This window comes from Paramormyrops kingsleyae, chromosome 3 (assembly GCF_048594095.1).
Source record: "Paramormyrops kingsleyae isolate MSU_618 chromosome 3, PKINGS_0.4, whole genome shotgun sequence".
NCBI lineage: Eukaryota > Metazoa > Chordata > Actinopteri > Osteoglossiformes > Mormyridae > Paramormyrops > Paramormyrops kingsleyae.
Window position 1 is genome coordinate 602,488 of NC_132799.1, and position 20,142 is coordinate 622,629.

Consider the following 20,142-nt stretch of genomic DNA (forward strand, 5'->3'; position numbering starts at 1 on the left):
ACACCCCCACGCCGTCTCACCTCCCGGGCCCCACCCACCCCCATCCCTCCACACCCCCACGCCGTCTCACCTCCCAGGCCCCACCCACCATCGCTCCACACCCCCATGTTCTCAGATAAAGTTTCATTTCAATCTTTTTGATGGGTCACCTTCAGAAATATCAAAAGCTGGAACGTTTTTACTTCCCAGAAAATTAACGACATGAGACGCTGGCACATCAAAGACCGGACCTGCACAGGAGACCGACGTGGGTTTGAAGTGTCAGCATTGGAGAGATACAGTTACAGGTTCGTTACGGCCTGGTGAGTCCTTCCATTGGGCAAACTCTGCTGGGACCCCCCCTCAAAATTAAGTAGACGCAATACCTTCAGGCAACCGGTGCCCTGGGGGGGTTCAGTACAAACAGTTGACAAACATAAGCAAAGGGGGGGGGGGGGCGGCTTACATTTTCTTGGTATATCCCTACTCTTATGCTCAGCCTTCTTCACCTCCCTGTCTCTTAATGACATGTTTCAGATTGGCAATGTTTGGGATTCAAGCCCCAGTTTCAACCAGACATCCGTTTGCATCCTTTTGGAAGAACAGAAGCAAAGTATTATCTTATTTACATTCACATCAGCATAACGTTACAGAAGTGAGAAAAAAAGAGGTTAAATCTCACTCTTAAGGATAAAGGTCTGAATGTTGTGAACTGGAACGCAGCTGCAGAGATTAAATGCCATGGTTTGATAGTTTATCTGCTTTTTGGAATCTTGTTATTCTGAGTTCTTTCAAAACGCAATCCTCTCTCTCTCTGCTGGAACAATTGGGGTCTCTGAGTGTGATATTGTGCAAAATCACACAGCACTGCCAGGGAACGGATTACAGAAAGTGTCTTCATGAAAAGTCTATTTCAGTGACACTTTCATTTTTCATTAATGATTTATACAAGCAAGCAGTCCCTGTATGTATCACAGGATGTGTTTCAGAGAATGCGGAAATACAATGTTCTAAGTAGTCAGCAGGAAAATGAAAACTGCTGACTTTGACAATAAGATATTTCAAGTACCCAAGATATGATAATAACACGAGTGTCATGCTGGGGGGGAGAACACCAGAGTTTAACGCCCAGAATATCACAGTGAATTGAAGTATAGCATGTTATGCACAAAATCACAAATCAGGAAAATGAACAGATATTCCGTAAACAGTGTAAAACAGGGGTTCCCAGCCGCGGTCACCAAGCTACAGATCGGGGGCTGGGGTCTTTTCCAGATTAAACTATATATTTTCAAGCCACGCCTTTTTACAACCATGACACTCACACATTCTGATCCTGTCGGAAAAAAAATGTAAACAACTAAATAGCGATAGTAAGCAGGAGTTAATGAAAAGCAGTAAGCAGTTAGCAAACTATGATGCTGACAATATTTTCCTGTTCCTCCTGTGTAATCCTCCGTGAAATTTTCGCAAATGCATGTGGGTCCGCGTTGGGAGCAACTACTATAAATGATACCCAATAGGGCATTAGGTTGTACCCAAATTAACATAATCACCAACCGCCATCTCCTGTTATTCTAATTAAACTGATTGATATGCTGCTGTACTTAAGAGGACAAGCTGCTGCCCCGGAATCGACGATGGATACATTCTAAGACCCCAATAGCCTAAACTGCCCGCAGTAGCCAACACCATATATAACGCGTTCTTTGTATACATACATACCTAAGATAATGTTTAATTTATAAATTACACACAATAACACATCAACAGCTAATCATAAATGCTAACAGTAAAATAACACAATCCCTTTTTGATCCCCCAACTGCCATCCATCCAAGTCAAAGATAAGGGCAGGCAAGACAAGATGAATACAACTATAAAAGATAAAATGTGCACGCCTTTCTTACAGTCACTGCTCAGCTCTGAAACAACATGCGCACTCTTAAACCTTGTATTATTATTCATTATTGTTTAAGATTACAAGCCCGGAATCATTAAGCTGTTAATTGTAGCAGATGCTGTCAAAGCCACGAACACAGACCTTTGTTGTAATGAAATAAACGTTTATTAGACGGCTGTATAACAGTGAAAACTGAACCGTATCCCCTGTCTCCACGGCAACTCCATCTCTGAACAGTGTCCCTGTCCCTACAGCTATACCCTTTCCGAACCACATCCCCAACTCTACGGTGACTCCCCCTGTACCATATCCACGTCTCCATGGTGACTCCCCAAACCGTGTTCCCATCTCCATGGCAACCCCCCCCAAAACAGGATCTCCATCCTAATGGCAAACCCCCTGAAACCATCTCCATGGCGGACCCCTCCTCCCGGAAACCAAGTCCCCAGCTCCATGTTGAACCACCCCCCCCCCCAAAATTATGTTCCCAGCTGCATGCCAACGGCCCCCCCCAAACCTGATGTCCATGACTTTATGGCGCCCCCCCCCCCCTCCCCCATCGAAACCATGTCCCCATTTCCATGGCGACTCCTCATCGAACAGTGTCCCCATCTCCATGGCAACCCCCCTCTCAACCACGTCCCTCAATCCATGGCAACTGTCCCCGCCCCCCCCCTCCCCCGAACAGTATCCTCGGCCCCATGGTAAGCTTTTTTCCGTGGGGAACGGCACTGTTAATGGGTTTGATACAGCATTTTCAGAAGTATGAGGGGGTTAACATCACATAACAACAGAAGAAAGTGTAAAAAAGACAGAGTAGGAGAAGTAAGACCAAACAGAACAAACGAGACACTCAAGCTAATAAATGCCAGGAGTGATGTTGTTTCAATACTGTGAGAATAAAGAAGAATAAGCATTTGCTGCCCACTGTTTCACCCCTGGATGTGACCGTTACACGGCTCGGTATGGCCTGCCGTATCTCAAAGCTTTTCCTTTTACACTAATATGAAAGCTTTGATAAGTACCCACTTCTGAGAAAATCATGCTTAATATCACTGGTTGTTTTTCTTCACACAGAGGGCACAAAACGACTTCACAGGCCCCACTGTCTGTGCAGAGAATTGCCGCTCTTACTGCCTGACAGGCACACCACAAATCTGTAATAAGAAATTGTGCCCATGCACACCAAGGTAGGCAGATAGGAGAAATTATGTTTTATTTCTGCGAATAATCAGTCTTGGAGGCCTGGTTCCTAAGAAAGGCTAATTAACTTCGCAGAAGAGAGATGATTTTGATCTGGTGGCGTGTGAAGTCCACCCCAAAGTCCCTGCGTCTCTTGTCTGGTCACCTGCCCTCAAATTCATGCTCTCGGTTTTGATATGTGCCAGTCCCAAAACCCACTGCGGTGACCAACCCTCCCTGCTCCCCCTCCCTGCTCGCTGACCTGCTGCTTCAGTTTGGGACTTAGAGGTTTATATTAATAATCTGGTTTCCTGGCTCCAACCTGTGTTACATTTCTCATCCCCTGATAAATCTTTCATTCTCCCGTAGTCACATGACTGTTTGCCACTCCAACTGACAGATAAACATTAATCATTGTGTCATGGTCATAGCTGTCAGGAAAGGGTTACATGTCTGTGAGTGTTTTACCGAGGCATTGAGGTGATCTCTTCATATCACCATTCAGCCGCCAAGGCAGCACTCCCTAAAATGCTGCTCAGCTATACTAAACACTTATTTTCTGACTGGCTTCCAGTCCAGTACAGTCCAGTTGACTTACCCAAACAAAATTATCAAAACAAGTACCAAAACAAATCAGGCACCATCATAAAATATACCATAAACCGTAATGCCAAGGTGCAAATTAGGCAGACAAAGATACTTCACAAAGCAAAGTCATATGAAAACAGAAGGTTTTTTTGGGCAGCATGCGTTGGGCTAATTTTTTTTTTTTAATTGTGAAAATTCTCGTAAATATATAAGTTGTGAGCTTGGAAAGGGAGGCCGACCAGCACAGCATGAACGTGGTGTGGCAGGCTGGAGTCCTTTGTTCCTGAGAAAGCATGATTAACTTCACGGAAGAGAAGACCTTACAGTCCGGCACTGTTCGACCCTCTGCCCACAGGTCACAGCGATGGAGAACGAGCAGCAGGCTGGTATTCAGGGATTTTCACATTCGTCTAAATGGTGGCCAGAGACTGGCAGAAAGAGTGGCGAGAGTGCTTTGAGCAGCACTCTTAGGGGGCGGGGGTACCAAATCCAGAGGTTAACATGGGGGGTCTGAAACCTGGAGTATTTGGGAGTGGTGTCAGTATGGAGGGGGGAGAGGGCAACAAAGACTACACCAGCGCATGCAAACTTTAGAAAAATTGGAGCGGAGGGTTGAACTAATCAATCCAAATACCCCTCTCATCTGTGGTGGCTTCCTAGGTAAACCTGAGGCCATGAACTCCCCACACCCCACACATAGATAAATGCAGAATGGAAATGCTGCCCTATTTCTTTTCCAGCAAGACTCCAATCCCATCTCAGTTTCACACAGGAGATTTGTTTGGAGAATAAAAAGCATTCTGGTGCTCAATCAACAGTAGGAACACAAAACCTGGAGCAGCAGCCCAGCCCCTGCCAGCAGAGTTAAGCCTACAGGATGCTAGGATGCTAGCACGTTAGCAGTCTGACGTTAGGATGCTAGCACGTTAGGAGTCTGACGTTAGGATGCTAGCACGTTAGCAGTCTGAGGTTAGGATGCTAGCACGTTAGCAGTCTGACTTTAGGATGCTAGCATGTTAGGAGTCTGACGTTAGGACGCTAGCATGTTAGGAGCCTGACGTTAGGATATAAGCACGTTAGGAACCTGACACTAGGAGCCTGATGCTAGGATCCTGATGTTAGGATGCTAACACAGTAGGAGCCTGATGCTAGGAGGCTGACGCTAGGATGCTAACACATTAGGAGCCTGATGCTAGGAGCCTGATGTTAGGATGCTAGCACATTAGGAGCCTGATGCTAGGAGCCTGACGCTAGGATGCTAACACATTAGGAGCCTGATGCTAGGAGCCTGAGGTTAGGATGCTAGCACATTATGAGCCTGTTGCTAGGAGTCTGATGTTAGGATGCTAGCACGTTAGGAGCCTGAGGTTAGGATGCTAGCACATTAGGAGCCTGTTGCTAGGAGTCTGATGTTAGGATGCTAGCACGTTAGGAGCCTGACGCTAGGATGCTAACACATTAGGAGCCTGACGCTTGGAGCCTGACGCTGAGGTAAGGAGCATGCACTGATTACAGTGCGCTGCTGCACCCACCACACGGCAAACCACTTCAGGGATGAGAACCTGAGTACAGCAACGTGGCAGGTGATATCCTAGGATCCTGGGGGCCTAGGAGCCTGACACTAGGAGCCTGATACTAGGAGCCTGACGTTAGGAACCTGATACTAGGAGCCTGAGGTGAGGAGCCTGATACTAGGAGCCTGACGTTAGGAGCCTGATGCTAGTAGCCTGACGTTAGGAGCCTGATACTAGGAGCCTGAGGTGAGGAGCCTGACGTTAGGAACCTGATACTAGGAGCCTGACGTTAGGAACCTGATACTAGGAGCCTGAGGTGAGGAGCCTGATACTAGGAGCCTGACGTTAGGAGCCTGATGCTAGGAGCCTGAGGTGAGGAGCCTGACACTAGGAGCCTGATACTAGGAGCCTGACGTTAGGAACCTGATACTAGGAGCCTGAGGTGAGGAGCCTGATACTAGGAGCCTGACGTTAGGAGCCTGATGCTAGGAGCCTGACGTTAGGAGCCTGACACTAGGAGCCTGATGCTAGGAGCCTGACGTTAGGAGCCTGATACTAGGAGCCTGAGGTGAGGAGCCTGACACTAGGAGCCTGATACTAGGAGCCTGACGTTAGGAACCTGACACTAGGAGCCTGAGGTGAGGAGCCTGACGCTACGCACCTGATACTAGGAGCCTGATACTAGGAGCCTGACGTTAGGAGCCTGATACTAGGAGCCTGATACTAGGAGCCTGACGTTAGGAGCCTGACACTAGCAGCCTGACGTTAGGAACCTGATACTAGGAGCCTGAGGTGAGGAGCCTGACGCTAGGAGCCTGATACTAGGAGCCTGATACTAGGAGCCTGATACTAGGAGTCTGACGTTAGGAACCTGATACTAGGAGCCTGAGGTGAGGAGCCTGACGCTAGGAGCCTGATACTAGGAGCCTGACGTTAGGAACCTGATACTAGGAGCCTGAGGTGAGGAGACTGACGCTAGGAGCCTGATACTAGGAGCCTGACGCTAGGAGCCTGACACTAGGAGCCTGACACTAGGAGCCTGACACTAGGAGCCTGAGGTGAGGAGCCTGACGCTAGGAGCCTGATACTAGGAGCCTGACACTAGGAGCCTGACACTAGGAACCTGATACTAGGAGCCTGATGACAGATAGTAATTAAAATGGATGATTAGCATGAGCAGTGACTGGATGCGTTCCTTTGGGGGGGGATAGCATGCTTATCCTCAGAGGCTTTGAACGAGACAGACACACAGTACAACCCGTGGACCGAATCTCCGACCTGGGACTGGCTGACACCAAAAAATAGGAACCGTCTGCTAAACTAATGTGTCTGGTGTGAAATCATGCCCTCTGCCCATGTGCTTGGACCTCTAAACACACCCGGCTCATGGTGGCAGTGAATCACCCATTCGCTGGGTGGTTCTTCTGTTTGCTCGTCGCCAGCATTAAACGTGGGTCAGACAGCTCTGTTATGCGACCCATTACCGGGAAAACGGCATGGCTCTGGACTCCTCGGCCTTATCTGAAGGCGCCTCCATGACTTACCGCATGATCCCAGAGCAGGATGAACCTCTGCCTTTATTCAAAAAATGCACGTCACGCTTCATGTTTGGATGCATGAGGGGAAAAAAGCATCAAATGATTCCTGTAGCTGTCAAAACACAAGATCTCTGTACACAGATAAGTACTACAACAATGTTATTATCTGACTACAATATACAATACTACACATAACACTGAAGATCAAGAGAGACAGGCGGCTGGGAGCTATTTCTGTGTTTTCCTTTATAATTTTCCTCTTGTTCATGTCAGAGAATGAAATACATGCATGAACACATCATCATCCAGGTATTAGCTGGCTCTTTATTGATTGGTGGTAAAAAATCAACCTTGGGACATTTCCAAGGCCATTTTTCGAACTGTGCTAACTAAGCCTTTTGATAAACCAAGAACATCTGAATAAATGCATGATTTACATTTAATTTTCTACTGTACCTCGAAAATACTTGTTGATAATCAGCAACTTGGTTTCATGTTAATATCTCCAGGCTATATTTGTTTAGCTCATCTGTCCTGGAGGATTTTACAGTACCATGAAATCAAAGTCAATAGCTATGGACCGCCCACTCATCTGAAGAGCCAACCAGATGCCAGTATCACAGGACCTTGTGTGTCATGTGACAGTTCCGGTGTTGGCTCCAGCTCGCCTTTTATCTAGCTTCTTGCTTTGCTTGGATGTTTCAGGCAGGAAATAAGTGGTCATTTAGCAAAATGAGCTATCTCCCTTCCATCCACGGAGAGACGTGAGCGCCCAAAGTAAACACCTGCCGATCTACACACCTTGGGGATGCAATTCCCCCAACTCAGCTGAGACTTCAGTGACCCAAGCTGCAAATCGCCTAATTTAATGCAACCCTAAAATAAAGCCGCTCGGGCAGAGAGACACACTGAGTAATTGTTCTGGAGAAGAACTTCCATCATCTGTGCTGAGGAACAGTGGGATGGTTATGGCTCCATTCCATCATTTTGAGAACTTAAGTTGCATCATGACAGTTTTAGCCAGATGTACAACTGAATATTTTTTTTGCTTTTGTTTTCATAGAAGCTGCCAGAAGGACCCTACGAGGCCATCTTTGAGATCTGGAGCACGGAGCCAACAGGATTGAAGGCCATGTTCTGAACTTAAGGGCTAGACATCTGAAGAGAAGATCACGAAAGTCTGGTAGCTAACGTTTCTCAGCCAGTCCTAACTGCCTAATGTCTGGAGGCCTCCTAAAACACCACAGCCACATAGACGCACCCAGTCCTCAGTGCCTTAGAAGTCATGCCAGAGCGTGTGTCTGAAGTGAACGACTGTGAAAGGACAAGTCATCAAGAGACAGGAGTCAGAATTACTACCTCTCTGTCCTCCACAGCACCACCGTGACCCCCTCCTCCCTCCAAGGTGACACCTGAAACCCTCAGAAGCCCAGAATGCAGGAGCACGTGGACAGCTCACCTTCACCTAGTAGAGGAACCCTGAGTCTAATAAGACATAAACCGAGGTACAGTAGGTGTGACTCACTGGGGATCCCAGGTGAGGCTGAAGGCGAATCACCCACAGCCCGCGCTGTGTCCCCACGGTATCATGCTCACAGCCTTCAGGTGTGTCCAGAGTTGCTCTCCGGCTTACAGGACAATTCGGGTGTGATAGGAGGAACCACAGCGCTCAAAGGCATCCCTGGCAGATGAAGACGCACCCCCCGCCACACCATCCCGTCCCATAAAGTTCACCATTATATTTTTTATTTACTTATTTGCTTGTGGTTATAAAGCCAGTCGCCCCCCTCAGGCTGTTGGCTGTCATGGAACGAAGAGCTTTTGTCAGCCCATAAATCACCATTTCTCCAGTAACGTCCGTCTCTCACCCAAATGACATGCATTGAAATGGATGCATTTTGTAGTAGAATATTCAGCACCAAGACAACACCCGTAAAACAATCTGTCACCCTACCACTTACCCCTGGGGAGGGGGGGGGGGTTGGGGGTTCGCGGGGGGTGCACAGCAGGCCAGTCCACACCCTCAATCACACCTTTGGGCCAGCTGAGAATGGCCCTTAGCCTGCACATGCAACACACAGACTGCACATAGCGCACAGAGCGGAGGTGGGATTCCAACCAGCAGTCCCTAGGTGGGAGGCCACGGTGTTGCCCCCTGTGCTACCACACTGAGCTGTCAAACTGTATGCATTTCCCTCACATTGCCAGAAATACAGAATATTCTCCTGCTAAAGTGCCCATAAAGCAGAGAGATGCAACAGAGCCATTCTAGCATGATATTACCAGGGGCTGTGTAGATTTGAGCTGTTGGGTTAGTTTGGGTTAGGCTGGGAAGATGCCCACTGTCAGGAAACTTGCTGCTATGGTGCCTGCCAGGTAGAGGAAGGGGCGGGGCTTATAGTAAAATAGGTGGGGGAAGTGGCAGGGCTTACAGGTACAGAGAAAGGTGGGGGAAGAGGCGGGGCATACAGGTAAAAAGGTGGGGGGAGGGGCAGGGCATACAGGTAAATAGGTGGGGGAAGAGGTGGGGCATACAGGAAAAAGGTGGGGGAAGGGGCGGGGCTTACAGGTACAGAGAAAGGTGGGGGAAGAGGCGGGGCATACAGGTAAAAAGGTGGGGGAAGGGGCGGGGCTTACAGGTACAGAGAAAGGTGGGGGAAGAGGCGGGGCATACAGGTAAAAAGGTGGGGGAAGGGGCGGGGCTTACAGGTACAGCGAAAGATGGGGGAAGAGGCGGGGGATACAGGTAAAAAGGTGTGACCCTGTACCTAATGAAGTCTAATGTGGTTACCTATGTCAGATCAGGGCATGGTTACCTACCAAAGATTACAAGGACACCAGTCATTCATTGAATTGTTATTGAGACGGCAGCAAAGAGAGGGCTTGAGCATCAATCTCTCTGCAATACGTTCAGAGATAGATGGACAACATGTCAGCTTATCGGAACGTTTCCTCCAGTGAGTCTGGAGGGCGGCTTTAACTTTGCGGCTTTAACTCCTATAACTAACATACACAGATCATGGAATCTAGCAGCCCCAGCTGGGTGGACTCACATCCCATAATACTTAATAAATATTTAACACCAGCGTGGCTTGGAGAACATGAGAAAAACTGGCTTTGTCTCTTACCTTCATAAATCGCCTTAAATCCTTGAGCGCTTACGGCGAAATCGGTGGTGAACCACAGTGCCAGGATTGATCCCGTGCTCACGATCGGAGAGGGTAACATGAATCCCGACAGCCTGAAAGGTAAACACACAACATGGAGACAAGGTGAGTTACAAACAGAGACATTGCGGGGGGACTGGCCTTTCCATTTAGGGCTGAAAGATGTCCCTCTCTGGCCAAATGATTAGACATGAACTTTATAAACTTTACCACTCCAGCAGTTGCTCAAACTGGTATAAATGCTCAGATACACCATCTGGGTAGCTGATTATGTTTCTCATACAAACTGCAGTCAATGTGAAGAAACAACTGAAGTGAGTCCAGGAGAAAATGATGCTGCAGACTTTGATGCTGCAGCTAAGAACAGCGAGAGACGGGGAGCGGGAGGGAGGGGGGCACAGGGGCGTTCATCTCGCTTTGCAGGAGAAAAGAACAAGAAAGCGAGAGAGCAGTCAGAAGACTGGGGCGGCATTAAGCAGCAAGATGTTCAGGGTCGGTGGTAAATAAGCAAGAATGAGTAAGAATGAGGCATTCATGGAGATTCATCTTCACAGGAATTAATTCTCCTTTTTGGCTATATATAATTAAAGGCTTGACAACATCAAAACACTGGGATAATTATGGACCAACCTTCAGATCCAGAATCTGAGCATAAAGGGAGAAAGGGGCCCTACATCTGCTGCCTTCATGGTTGATGTGACCTTCCGGAATGAGTAACAAATGATTCCAAGTGTGACTTCACCTGACAAACTGAGGTTTGGGCACCCCCTATTGGCCACAAACAGTCACTACACTGTGGGGACATAGGGCCCTGAAGCCACTTTCTCAATGGCCCCCAAAAGTAACAAACGTGCCCCTGACAGGGCCCCCAGCCCTCTGATTTTACCCCAGCCTCCTGAGAGCATAGTGATCACAATGCAAGGGTTTAATTCGCCCTCCCCTGACCGCCACACAGGCAACTCTTTGGGCAGCCACTCCTCCAATCAGCATTAAGGTCTTCATTCCAGCTGTGAGCAACCAAGAACGTGGTATCATAAGGGCACAGGCTGGCTACCCTTAATTCTCTGGTCAGTACGGGAACAAGTCCCAGGGTACAGAGTATCAGAGACAATCAAAGGCAGCTAAAGTGGAACAGAAATGCACCAGGCCTGGCTTACATGACTGTGGTGGCAGTCGGTTAATTAGATTGTAATTGTTGTCATTTGGAAAGTCCTTGAATAAACAGAAGTGTAACAGAAGCATGACAGATCTTCAGCACAGGAAATGCAGTGTAATTACCCATGTCAAGGGCGGCAGGCACATATCAAACAGAGCAATGAGCAAAACAGTATTATGCTAATTCAATCATTCACACCAATAAGGAGAAGATATGCAAATTAGGCAAGGTCAAAGGTTAAACAGATTCCCCTCTGTGTGTGCCTGATAAACATCCATTCAGAAGTACGGAGTAAGAGTCACGTTAGGAATGTTCTGGATCAGAAATGAGCTGAGTAAACTTTCCACTGCATATTGCAAATGTTAATAGAATAGCTAACAGACAATGTCTCTCTTTAATTGGTTCTCCTAGCCGTTAATTTTGACTAATTTTGTTTTGGCCATATGGTCACTGAATGTACTCTATTTCTGAGCAACTCCCCTCAGGAATGCCCAGCTTGGGAGATTAATTAAAAATGTGAAAAAAAAACTCAGAGCTTGGGACTAAAGTACTGAAACTTCAAGATAAGAATCCCAAAGCCTTCTCTAGCAGTGTTGTGGAGAGAGCACATCCTTCCTGTGCACGTTTCCAATTTCACTGTCTGTCTTTTAATGGCTGTCGGAATCCCGGGACTCGCTGTCACTCCACCTCTTACAGGAAAACATGTTGCCACCTCGATTTGATGTGATAAACTGACATTATTATGTGGTATCGCATTCAATAAATGCTTAGATCTAGTAACATTGCAAAGAATGGAGACTTTATTCAGGTCCAAAGGTGAACAGGATGTAACAAAATACTGTAAACAAAAGTCGGATGACAGCCAGGCAGAAAGGCGAAGTGAATGCATTTTGCAGTGTGTTTGCAGTGTGTTTGCAGTGTGTTTGCAGTGTGTTTCCAGAGAACCGGCACAATAAACGGGTGATTCCTGTTTTTGGTCACATATTCATGTCCTCGTGTTTAACTGGCTCTTATTCTTTTATAATATTAGACAAATCTTTATAACAAACCTATTTTATTACAGTATGTGTTTAGGTGTTTTCTATTGCTCTAACAAAGATAAATTTTTGTTTTTATCTTTTTACATCTCTTTAAAGCACAATTTCTCTGGAATATGCGCTCATTTTAGCATGTCCCAAATGCAATGCATTCAACTTCCTCAGTAAATATAAACTATAAAATTATAAAAACCAAAACTTATTCTTTATTATTTTGATAGACTAGGGTATACTACATTTAGAGAAAGAAACAATTAATATATAATATATAATTAATATATAATTATATAATATATTATATGTCCCCGCATTCATTTTCCAACCTGTGAGCCTCTAGTTTCTTGACTCCCTAAAAAGATTACAAATCCATACAACCATTTCCACGAAGTGACATCATTTGTTTTTGGGGGGAAATTCAACTGGAAGACTAAGGTAAGCTTTAACTGTCACTCTCTTCTGTATTTTTCTCAATTTTATATTACACACCGGTTTGAGGCACCCTTAAAGTTCCACCCTGTTAGTATACATTATGGGAAATATTTATTGGAAAAAATATTTTTAAAACATGTTAAAAATAGCTATTTAAATGCTGATCAGCTGTAGAGTGTGTGCTAGCTAAATGCTGCTCACTCAGAGCTAGAGCTAAATTAGCTAGAAATATTCCATCCTGTTAGGTTCCACCCTGTTAGGCTATGTACAGTATGGGATATGCAGCCTACTGAGTAGAAATTGTACAAGAATATTTATTATTTTCAGTAAAATGACTTGTAGATTTATTATTTGAGTGTATTTCTTGTGTATGATAATGAATAATAATGGTATAATCAAAAAGTATTATTATTATTAGTATTATTATTATTATTTTCTGAGTGTATTTCTTAATTATTTGTTACTACAGTGGTATTATTATTACTATTATTATTAGTTGTAGTAGTAGTATTGTTGTTGTGAATCTGAATCTACTTGTTAAGAGGCCTACTCGGTTCCACCCTGTTATATTCTATTACACTCTGTTAGGCAATGATTTAAAAAAATATTCTAATCACAACAGTAAGTGTTTGGTATATTTGTATATTGTTTTGTTAAATGAGGTACATATAATGCATCTACATATACTTTTATTTCTAATTAATAAAATTCCTCATACAAGACAACAAAATGGGGACAAAAAATGCACGGATTCCATTATTCTGACATTGTACTCTTCATAAAATTAAAACTGTTAATGCTACAAGAATGAAACTTTTATCATAGCAAAAGGGACACATTGTATCCCAGAAAAGTTCAGTATTGTTTGACTTGTACATTATTTAAACTCTGTGATTACCATGTACATGTCCCTAACAGGGTGGAAAACGTCTGGAGAAATATATACAAAAAACATCCCATAATTATAATATTTTCAACCCCTGATATTGGTAAACATGCATTCCTCATAGCTAAGTATGGTATAGTCCTGACAAAATGTTTAAACCATAAAATACAATCATTCCAATTTTCAGAAAACAGATAGCCAATTATGTGGTTCAAAACAGGAATCACCCAAACGCGTCTTTTAATTTTTTAGCCTTTGTGCAAGACAACAAGAGTTTCTGCAGGTTGTCTGTTGAGATCCCATAAATCAGCTTCATCTCATACCACCTATTTCAGTCCTAGCTGAAGTGAACATAACCCTATGATCCTTCACGGCGTAAATGCCATGCGACATTGTAATGTGAAAATAGAGGAAAGTACATCACAGCCTGTGCTATCGGAGTGTAACAGAGATGGGTTTTAATTCCCAAAGGCCAGTTGCTGCTCCAAGATCAGTGTGGAGCGACAGTAGATCAGGTACCAAACAGAGTGCTGGGGAAGACCAAGCCAAGGGTCACAGGCTACAGGATTCGAAAGTAAAACAAGCCTGTAACTTGAGCAATAAGGTGAGGGCCCCACAGGTCTAAGGATGTGACACAGGTGCACCCCATCCGGAATAGTCCATTTAGTATTCAAGTGGGGGGGCGGGTGTGGTGGTTCATTAGCAATTCTGCGTGGTTGAGTCTGAGGTCTGAGAAGCCGTGGTGCTCGGTACATGCAGTAAAACATTTAGGAAATCTAAGAATATTGTCAGGATATGAGCAGAGCTGAGAGCTTCTGAAAACCTGGCCAGATGCAACGTGTCTAATAAGAAAGCAACTATAATGTATAAGGACAGAGTGCTGCAGACTAACGGGCCCGCGGCCCCCAGGTCCGGCCCCCGGGGCTCCATCAACCACTGTCTCTGAGAAGCAAACTTCAGCCGCCTTCCACACCACCTTTACCAGCATCTTCCAACATGTTCTGTATGCCTTTTCCCTTTAGTGGATGTCTTTGAGTTTTAGAGACCTTCTCCGGCATGCCGCCGTTCTCCCTCCCAGCGGGAGCGATGGGGGCATTATGGGATAACCAGACACGCGGAAGTGGCGATGACCCTGAAATCCCATCTCACATTAAGTGTTAAACGATAAAGAAAAAGAAGGAGAAACCTTTTGTTCTGAGCAGCGAAAAGGTCTTTAAGGCTCAGCAATAAAAATGCAATGGCATGGAAAACAAACACACAGCAACTTTCAGGCCTTATTGAAAAGTCACAACTTTCCAAAAAAAAAAAGAGAGAAACCATTTAAATCCAGGTAGGGCGACACAGGGGAGCTTTGAGCCAATGGACATCCATTGTTTCAGTGGAATATGTTATGCTTTCTAATGGTGTGATAACGAATAAGTCATATTTGTTCAGAAGAAACTTACAATATTCCAGGTACAGTACACAAAGAGCACTTTGGAGGCTTCAAGGCTGGACCAGAACAAGGCCTGAGTGATTCTGAGGGCAGTAATGCACAACAGGGTTCAACTATAGGACACAAAGCAGACAGATTTGGATCACAGATATACAGTAACTTTACTATATTTTGCTATGTGTGAATCTAAAATGAACATCCTTCAGTAACAAAACAAGCCTCGCCAGTCTCCCAGAATAATTTTTTCATAGCATCAAGGCTTCACGGGAAACAGGAGATGAAAAATGGGATCAGGGTATGAGAGACCTTCCTTTAATGTTGAGGAAACTCTAACAAGCTGTTCGCATACAGCTTCACACACACAATAAGCCCACAGATCTGACGGTACAGTACCTTATTCGCTGATATTTTTTAACTGAAGGAGTTAATTAGTGTTTAGATACAGCCGACTGGGCAAATGTGTGTATTGACACTTCATCTATATGCAATTCCTATCTGATAACTCACCCGTTGTATGTCACTTAATATTACAGCCTCAAAAAAAACAAAATTGCGTGCCCGCCGTGGCTAGGAAAACCACCCATGCGGATTCATTTTATAATGGCCCTTCCGCCTGCCTTGGGTGCCGTGTTAAGGGTCAAAGGGCTCTCATGGCTATCAAACAATTAATCAGATAAACCTGTTTATACGTGTCTGGCCTGCTCTAGGCTGTGAGACAGACAGCTTGTCGGAAAACATGCACACATATCGACATCACCGAGTCCTGCCCCGTGCATAACACGCACGTCTACCGAATCACCAATATGCACTTATCTGTGCACCATTTCTACCACAAGTATTCTTCACACTCAAATCTCTACAACAACAATCACTAATTCCTAGTCTGTACAGGAGGGGTGCTGTAAAGGGTGTGAATGTTAGGACAATTTCAAATACAGGGGACCAAATTTTAAATTTGGAACATAATTCAATTAGTCTGGATTGGGGGCCCAATATGATATCTCTACAGAAAAATGCTACTATCTGAATTTATCTAGCTTTGAATCACAGAATCAGTGTAGTGACACGCTACACATCAGGTGAACTTTGGAGGTGACACACATACTGTAGCGCATGAACAGGCCACAAGGGCCCGGGCTGTGGCTCTCAGAGCGAGTCATGAGTGTGGCCACTCCCTGGAGGGGTCCGACTGGGTGCTGAGCACAGAGGATTTCTGAAGGCGATCTCCTCAGAAAGAGCCCCTTTGTTTGGTGTGACACATCTCCCGCACGATGGAAGCATCCGGAATAATTGTGCCGCTGAACACAAATGGTCTGATTAGAGGGCGTGACCCTGAAGTGGCCACTTAGCACATGCCGGAGTGCTCCTCCAAACTCGCCATCCGCTTTCCTCCTTGATGACGGGCGACAAAAGCCCCGCCTCTGAAAACTGCTAGCGTGAGGCTAATCAAATCACAAGCATGGCTGTAATCGGATTTGGCGAGGGGCCGTGTCTTTAGCTGGAGGAGAAAGGATGCAGGATTAATTATTCGAAAGAGGCGGTGTGAAGTCCATATTTTTCACATTCTGTTGTGTTTCGGGTTCTGGCTGATGGATCAGAGAGGATAGGACTGCAACACAGTGGACTTGTTTCACGGATTATTCCTTCACTGCTGATACCTGCATCGCAAATGATCCATTTGCTACTGCTACACTTGAGCTCCCTTTGTCAAAACCTGTTACAAATTTGAACGCCTACGTAGGCTTTGAAAGCGATTAGCTGGTCGGCAGCACGAGTTATTCCTGAACCTGGAAATCGCCAGAACTGCTGACAGACCTGTGGAATGATAACGATCCTCCTGCCAGATGGAGCAGGTGTTTCCTGCCATGCGAAACGCCCAAAGCTACCTCTTATTGACCAGATAAGGGCCCAATGTATCTTTGGGGCACCTCAATCCATCACAACTATGAAATTAATTCGAGACACAGAGAAGACATCAAACAAACCTTATCATAAGTAGCCGTCATTCGCAAGGTTTTTTTATTTATTTTTTTTTAAAAAGATAATGCAGCGAGTCTGTAAATCATGCAACCTGTAGTTTGGAAAATCCACAAGCGTAGAGCGACACCTGCTCCACAGCCAGGCTGCTCAATGGATCCCCGAAAACGGCACAAATCTCGAAAGGCCTTGCAGCCGATTTCATCATGCCCACATATAAGTATTTTATCAGGCTTGTCTAAGTATTGTTTATTTTAACATTTGTTGGTTTTCATCATGGTTTAAAGATTGATCACAAAAGGCTGGATATGTGAGATTGTGCTTCGAATGTCTCATGCTTCTGAATCTGATTGCCTGATAGATTTATTTAGTCTGATTCCGTAACGCCTGAAGAGTAGACATCTTTACAGAGGGATGTGTATAGCCTTGAGCACTGGTGTCCAAACATGGCAGATGTATACAGGGAGTGCCAATCCTGATAACGGTAAAATCACTGCAATATCCTGACAAGTGCATTTGGTCTCGTTTCAGAAGATCCAAACACCTGGAAGATAAAAAGCAAGGCTCATCTTCACCTCCTTCACCCCAGACAAGACAGTCTTTGGAGAACAAGGCAATGAATAAGCCGACACGATATAGCCTGCTCAAGGTTAAACTCCAGTGAGAGACACATAGACCATGGTACAGAAGGATGTGGAGAATGACAAAGATACACTCTACACACCAACTCAATTTTACAGCACCATTCAACCCCAACCTCTTCTGGTGGCCTCCTGACAGGACAATCGACGGTGCCCATGAGGCGAGGTGGCAAAACACGCCAATTTCACTAAGATGGCCAGCACTCACTGCAAAACAGTGATTATCTCACTCAGCATTGTCATGCAAATGGTCCTTCAGACACACTGAGCCCACAGCCCCATTAAAGTCACTCCATCCCCGTATGAAGTCCCGTTTTCCATTCATCTGTTTGCATTTCCCAAGAAGAGTCAACAGCATGCTAATGGACGCCTTTGTTTTTACCCATGTGTCCTTTCATTTGGGGATCGTACCAACACAAGTGAAATAAAGCCAACGGTCAGCTTTGTAGAGCCGTCGATTACGCAACGAGCTCAAAGAATGAACAAATCAATCATAATAAACACCAAAAATAAAGAGCCACCCACAGATTTTCAAATTGTACATTCCCACTTACATTGTTACCACACTAAACATGTAGCAGCGTAGTCGCATGCAGTCTGCCTGGGTACTTACTGCCTGTTACAGGAAACAAGACAACATAAATGTTCAGTAAGCTCTTAGCACGCGCCGTCAGATGCTGCTATTAGATCCAGGTTCAGCTTTGCCGGTGACATCACACTCCACTCAGCCATTCTTACTGCATTCTTATTAATTGGGAACACTTTGATCTCTCAAATGAGTAGTAGTAAGACCCTACTTAAGAAACAAAATGCAAACAAAAATGTTCAAAGTTAACTTTGGACTAGAGCAAAGACAGACCTTGTCTAAGCAGTGGTGGTGGGACAGGAATAGGACCTGTGCATATCCAGGCTGGGAGGGGCTCTAATCCCAAGTGGATGTTCCGAGGACACCGAGACAGCACTACCCCCAACAATGAAGTCGCCTTTTAACTTCAAACGACATACTTCAGGGATGACGGTGACGGTGACGGCCTCTGGCAGCTCTGAAGGCTGCACTGCACCACGCTGACACGCAGTGTCTGTGGCTGCCCGGTGGTCAGTGATTTCTTCACTGTCATTAGCACCACCAAACACCAGCGTGAGTGGTTATATAAATGTAGACACAAGTTAGTCATGCCAAATAACTGTTCCTGAGTGACTGCTTTGGTTCATAGTTATTTCAAATGTTTCTTTTGTGAATCAGGATCCCAAATGCTAGTACAGTCTGATAGCTTCTGGAGAAACCAAAACAGACCCTTAAGAAGCCAAATGTAAGCTTGCCTGCGGCTGGTCTCTGTCACTCTCTGCAGTCTGTCATCAAAGCGCAAACAGTGAAATGAACCTTCTGAATGATTTTTGGGTCCACTTGTCCAAGGTCACACAGCCAGGAAGAGCTCTTATACACAATCCGCATTATTACATTCTGTCACTAGTATGATTTCCACAACGGCATTCTGCTTCAGCACTGGCCTGCTCGTCACATATGGGGTCTATCGGGGTAGTGTTGTTTGGAGAAGGGGACGTGAACTTGTTCCACAAGAGGTTTCTGTGCCAGGTTCAAGCTCTGAAGAGACTGCTGTTGTACCCTTGAGAGACCACTTCTGCTCAAATCACTCCAGTAAAATATTCATCTATGTGAACTGCACTGCATGCTGTCCAGGATGGAGTCGGGCCTTTGCTGCCGAGGCTCAGTGCTAAACAGCTTCGCAACACGAGCATCATGAGCAGTTTGAAGATGGACGGATGACTGTAGGGTGGATGTACTGCTCATTTGGAGAAAAGCACAAAGCAAATGAAGAATCTGTAAGTGTCGTTGTCAGACAACTGAAAAGAGGACAGCCGAACAGGACATGATGATTGAAAACTTGGAGTGAGTCATCGCTATGGCGATCGCCGAGTTCCAGTCCATCTGCTCGGGAAGCTCTGGCATGTGGGGCCACGTGCTCTTGTCTTCAAGGTGCTCCATCATGCTGCCACCCCGAGGAGCATCTCCACAACATAGCCCATCTGGCAAATGCGGCGGACAGATCAGGCTGGGCCCGGACGGCTGGGAGAGGCACCACCATCCATACTGGGTGGCCGACCCGACAGGACACCTCTTTCTGCATGCGCTATACAATTTTAATAAAGAAACACAAAATGCATCCTGAGAACTCCATAAAATGATATTTTTGTTATGCATCACAGTTTTGAGCTCATGTCTCAAGCTGAAGGAGACCTTTCCTGAGCTTTTTTAGTTCCCATCATACTACTTCACTGCAGCTAGACTGACATGTATGTAATGAGCTTTGAGTAAGATCTCAAATGCTAAAGATTTGGACGACCACGACATCATTAGCGGTAATACTCCGAGAAACCAGTAGGGTGAGCCACAGAGAAGTCTGCAGACCAAAGAAATGCAAGTTTAATAAAGTCACCAGGCAATGTGTCATTTCTCAATGGAAAATAAGTCTGCATGCACGTCTGCCTATTCAGGGCTAACCTGCTTACTGCTACTGATACAAAGACCTGTCATTTATAGGCTTTTGTTTCTATTTCAAGGCCCATTCACATAATTCAGAGAAACTCAAATCTGATAGTATAATAGAATAATCAAGGTAACATATGTCGTGATACGAGCCAACGCGGTCACAGACAACGCGTTCAGACACGACCACAGCTGTGCAACATG

General features: G+C 45.4%; 1 protein-coding gene across 3 annotated transcripts in view; it reads right to left on the reverse strand.

Annotated features, from left to right (window-relative positions):
* Positions 1-20,142, reverse strand: part of csmd1a (CUB and Sushi multiple domains 1a) — a 332,617-nt gene that overhangs the window by 183,323 nt on the left and 129,152 nt on the right. For 2 of the 3 annotated variants that reach the window (XM_023829137.2, XM_072709329.1), the window contains exon 3: positions 9,833-9,945. In XM_023829137.2, coding sequence (XP_023684905.2) covers positions 9,833-9,945 — 113 coding nt within the window. Of the gene's footprint in view, positions 1-6,710; positions 6,730-9,832; positions 9,946-20,142 lie in introns of those variants that run through there. The other variant, XM_072709330.1, reaches the window with a different exon arrangement.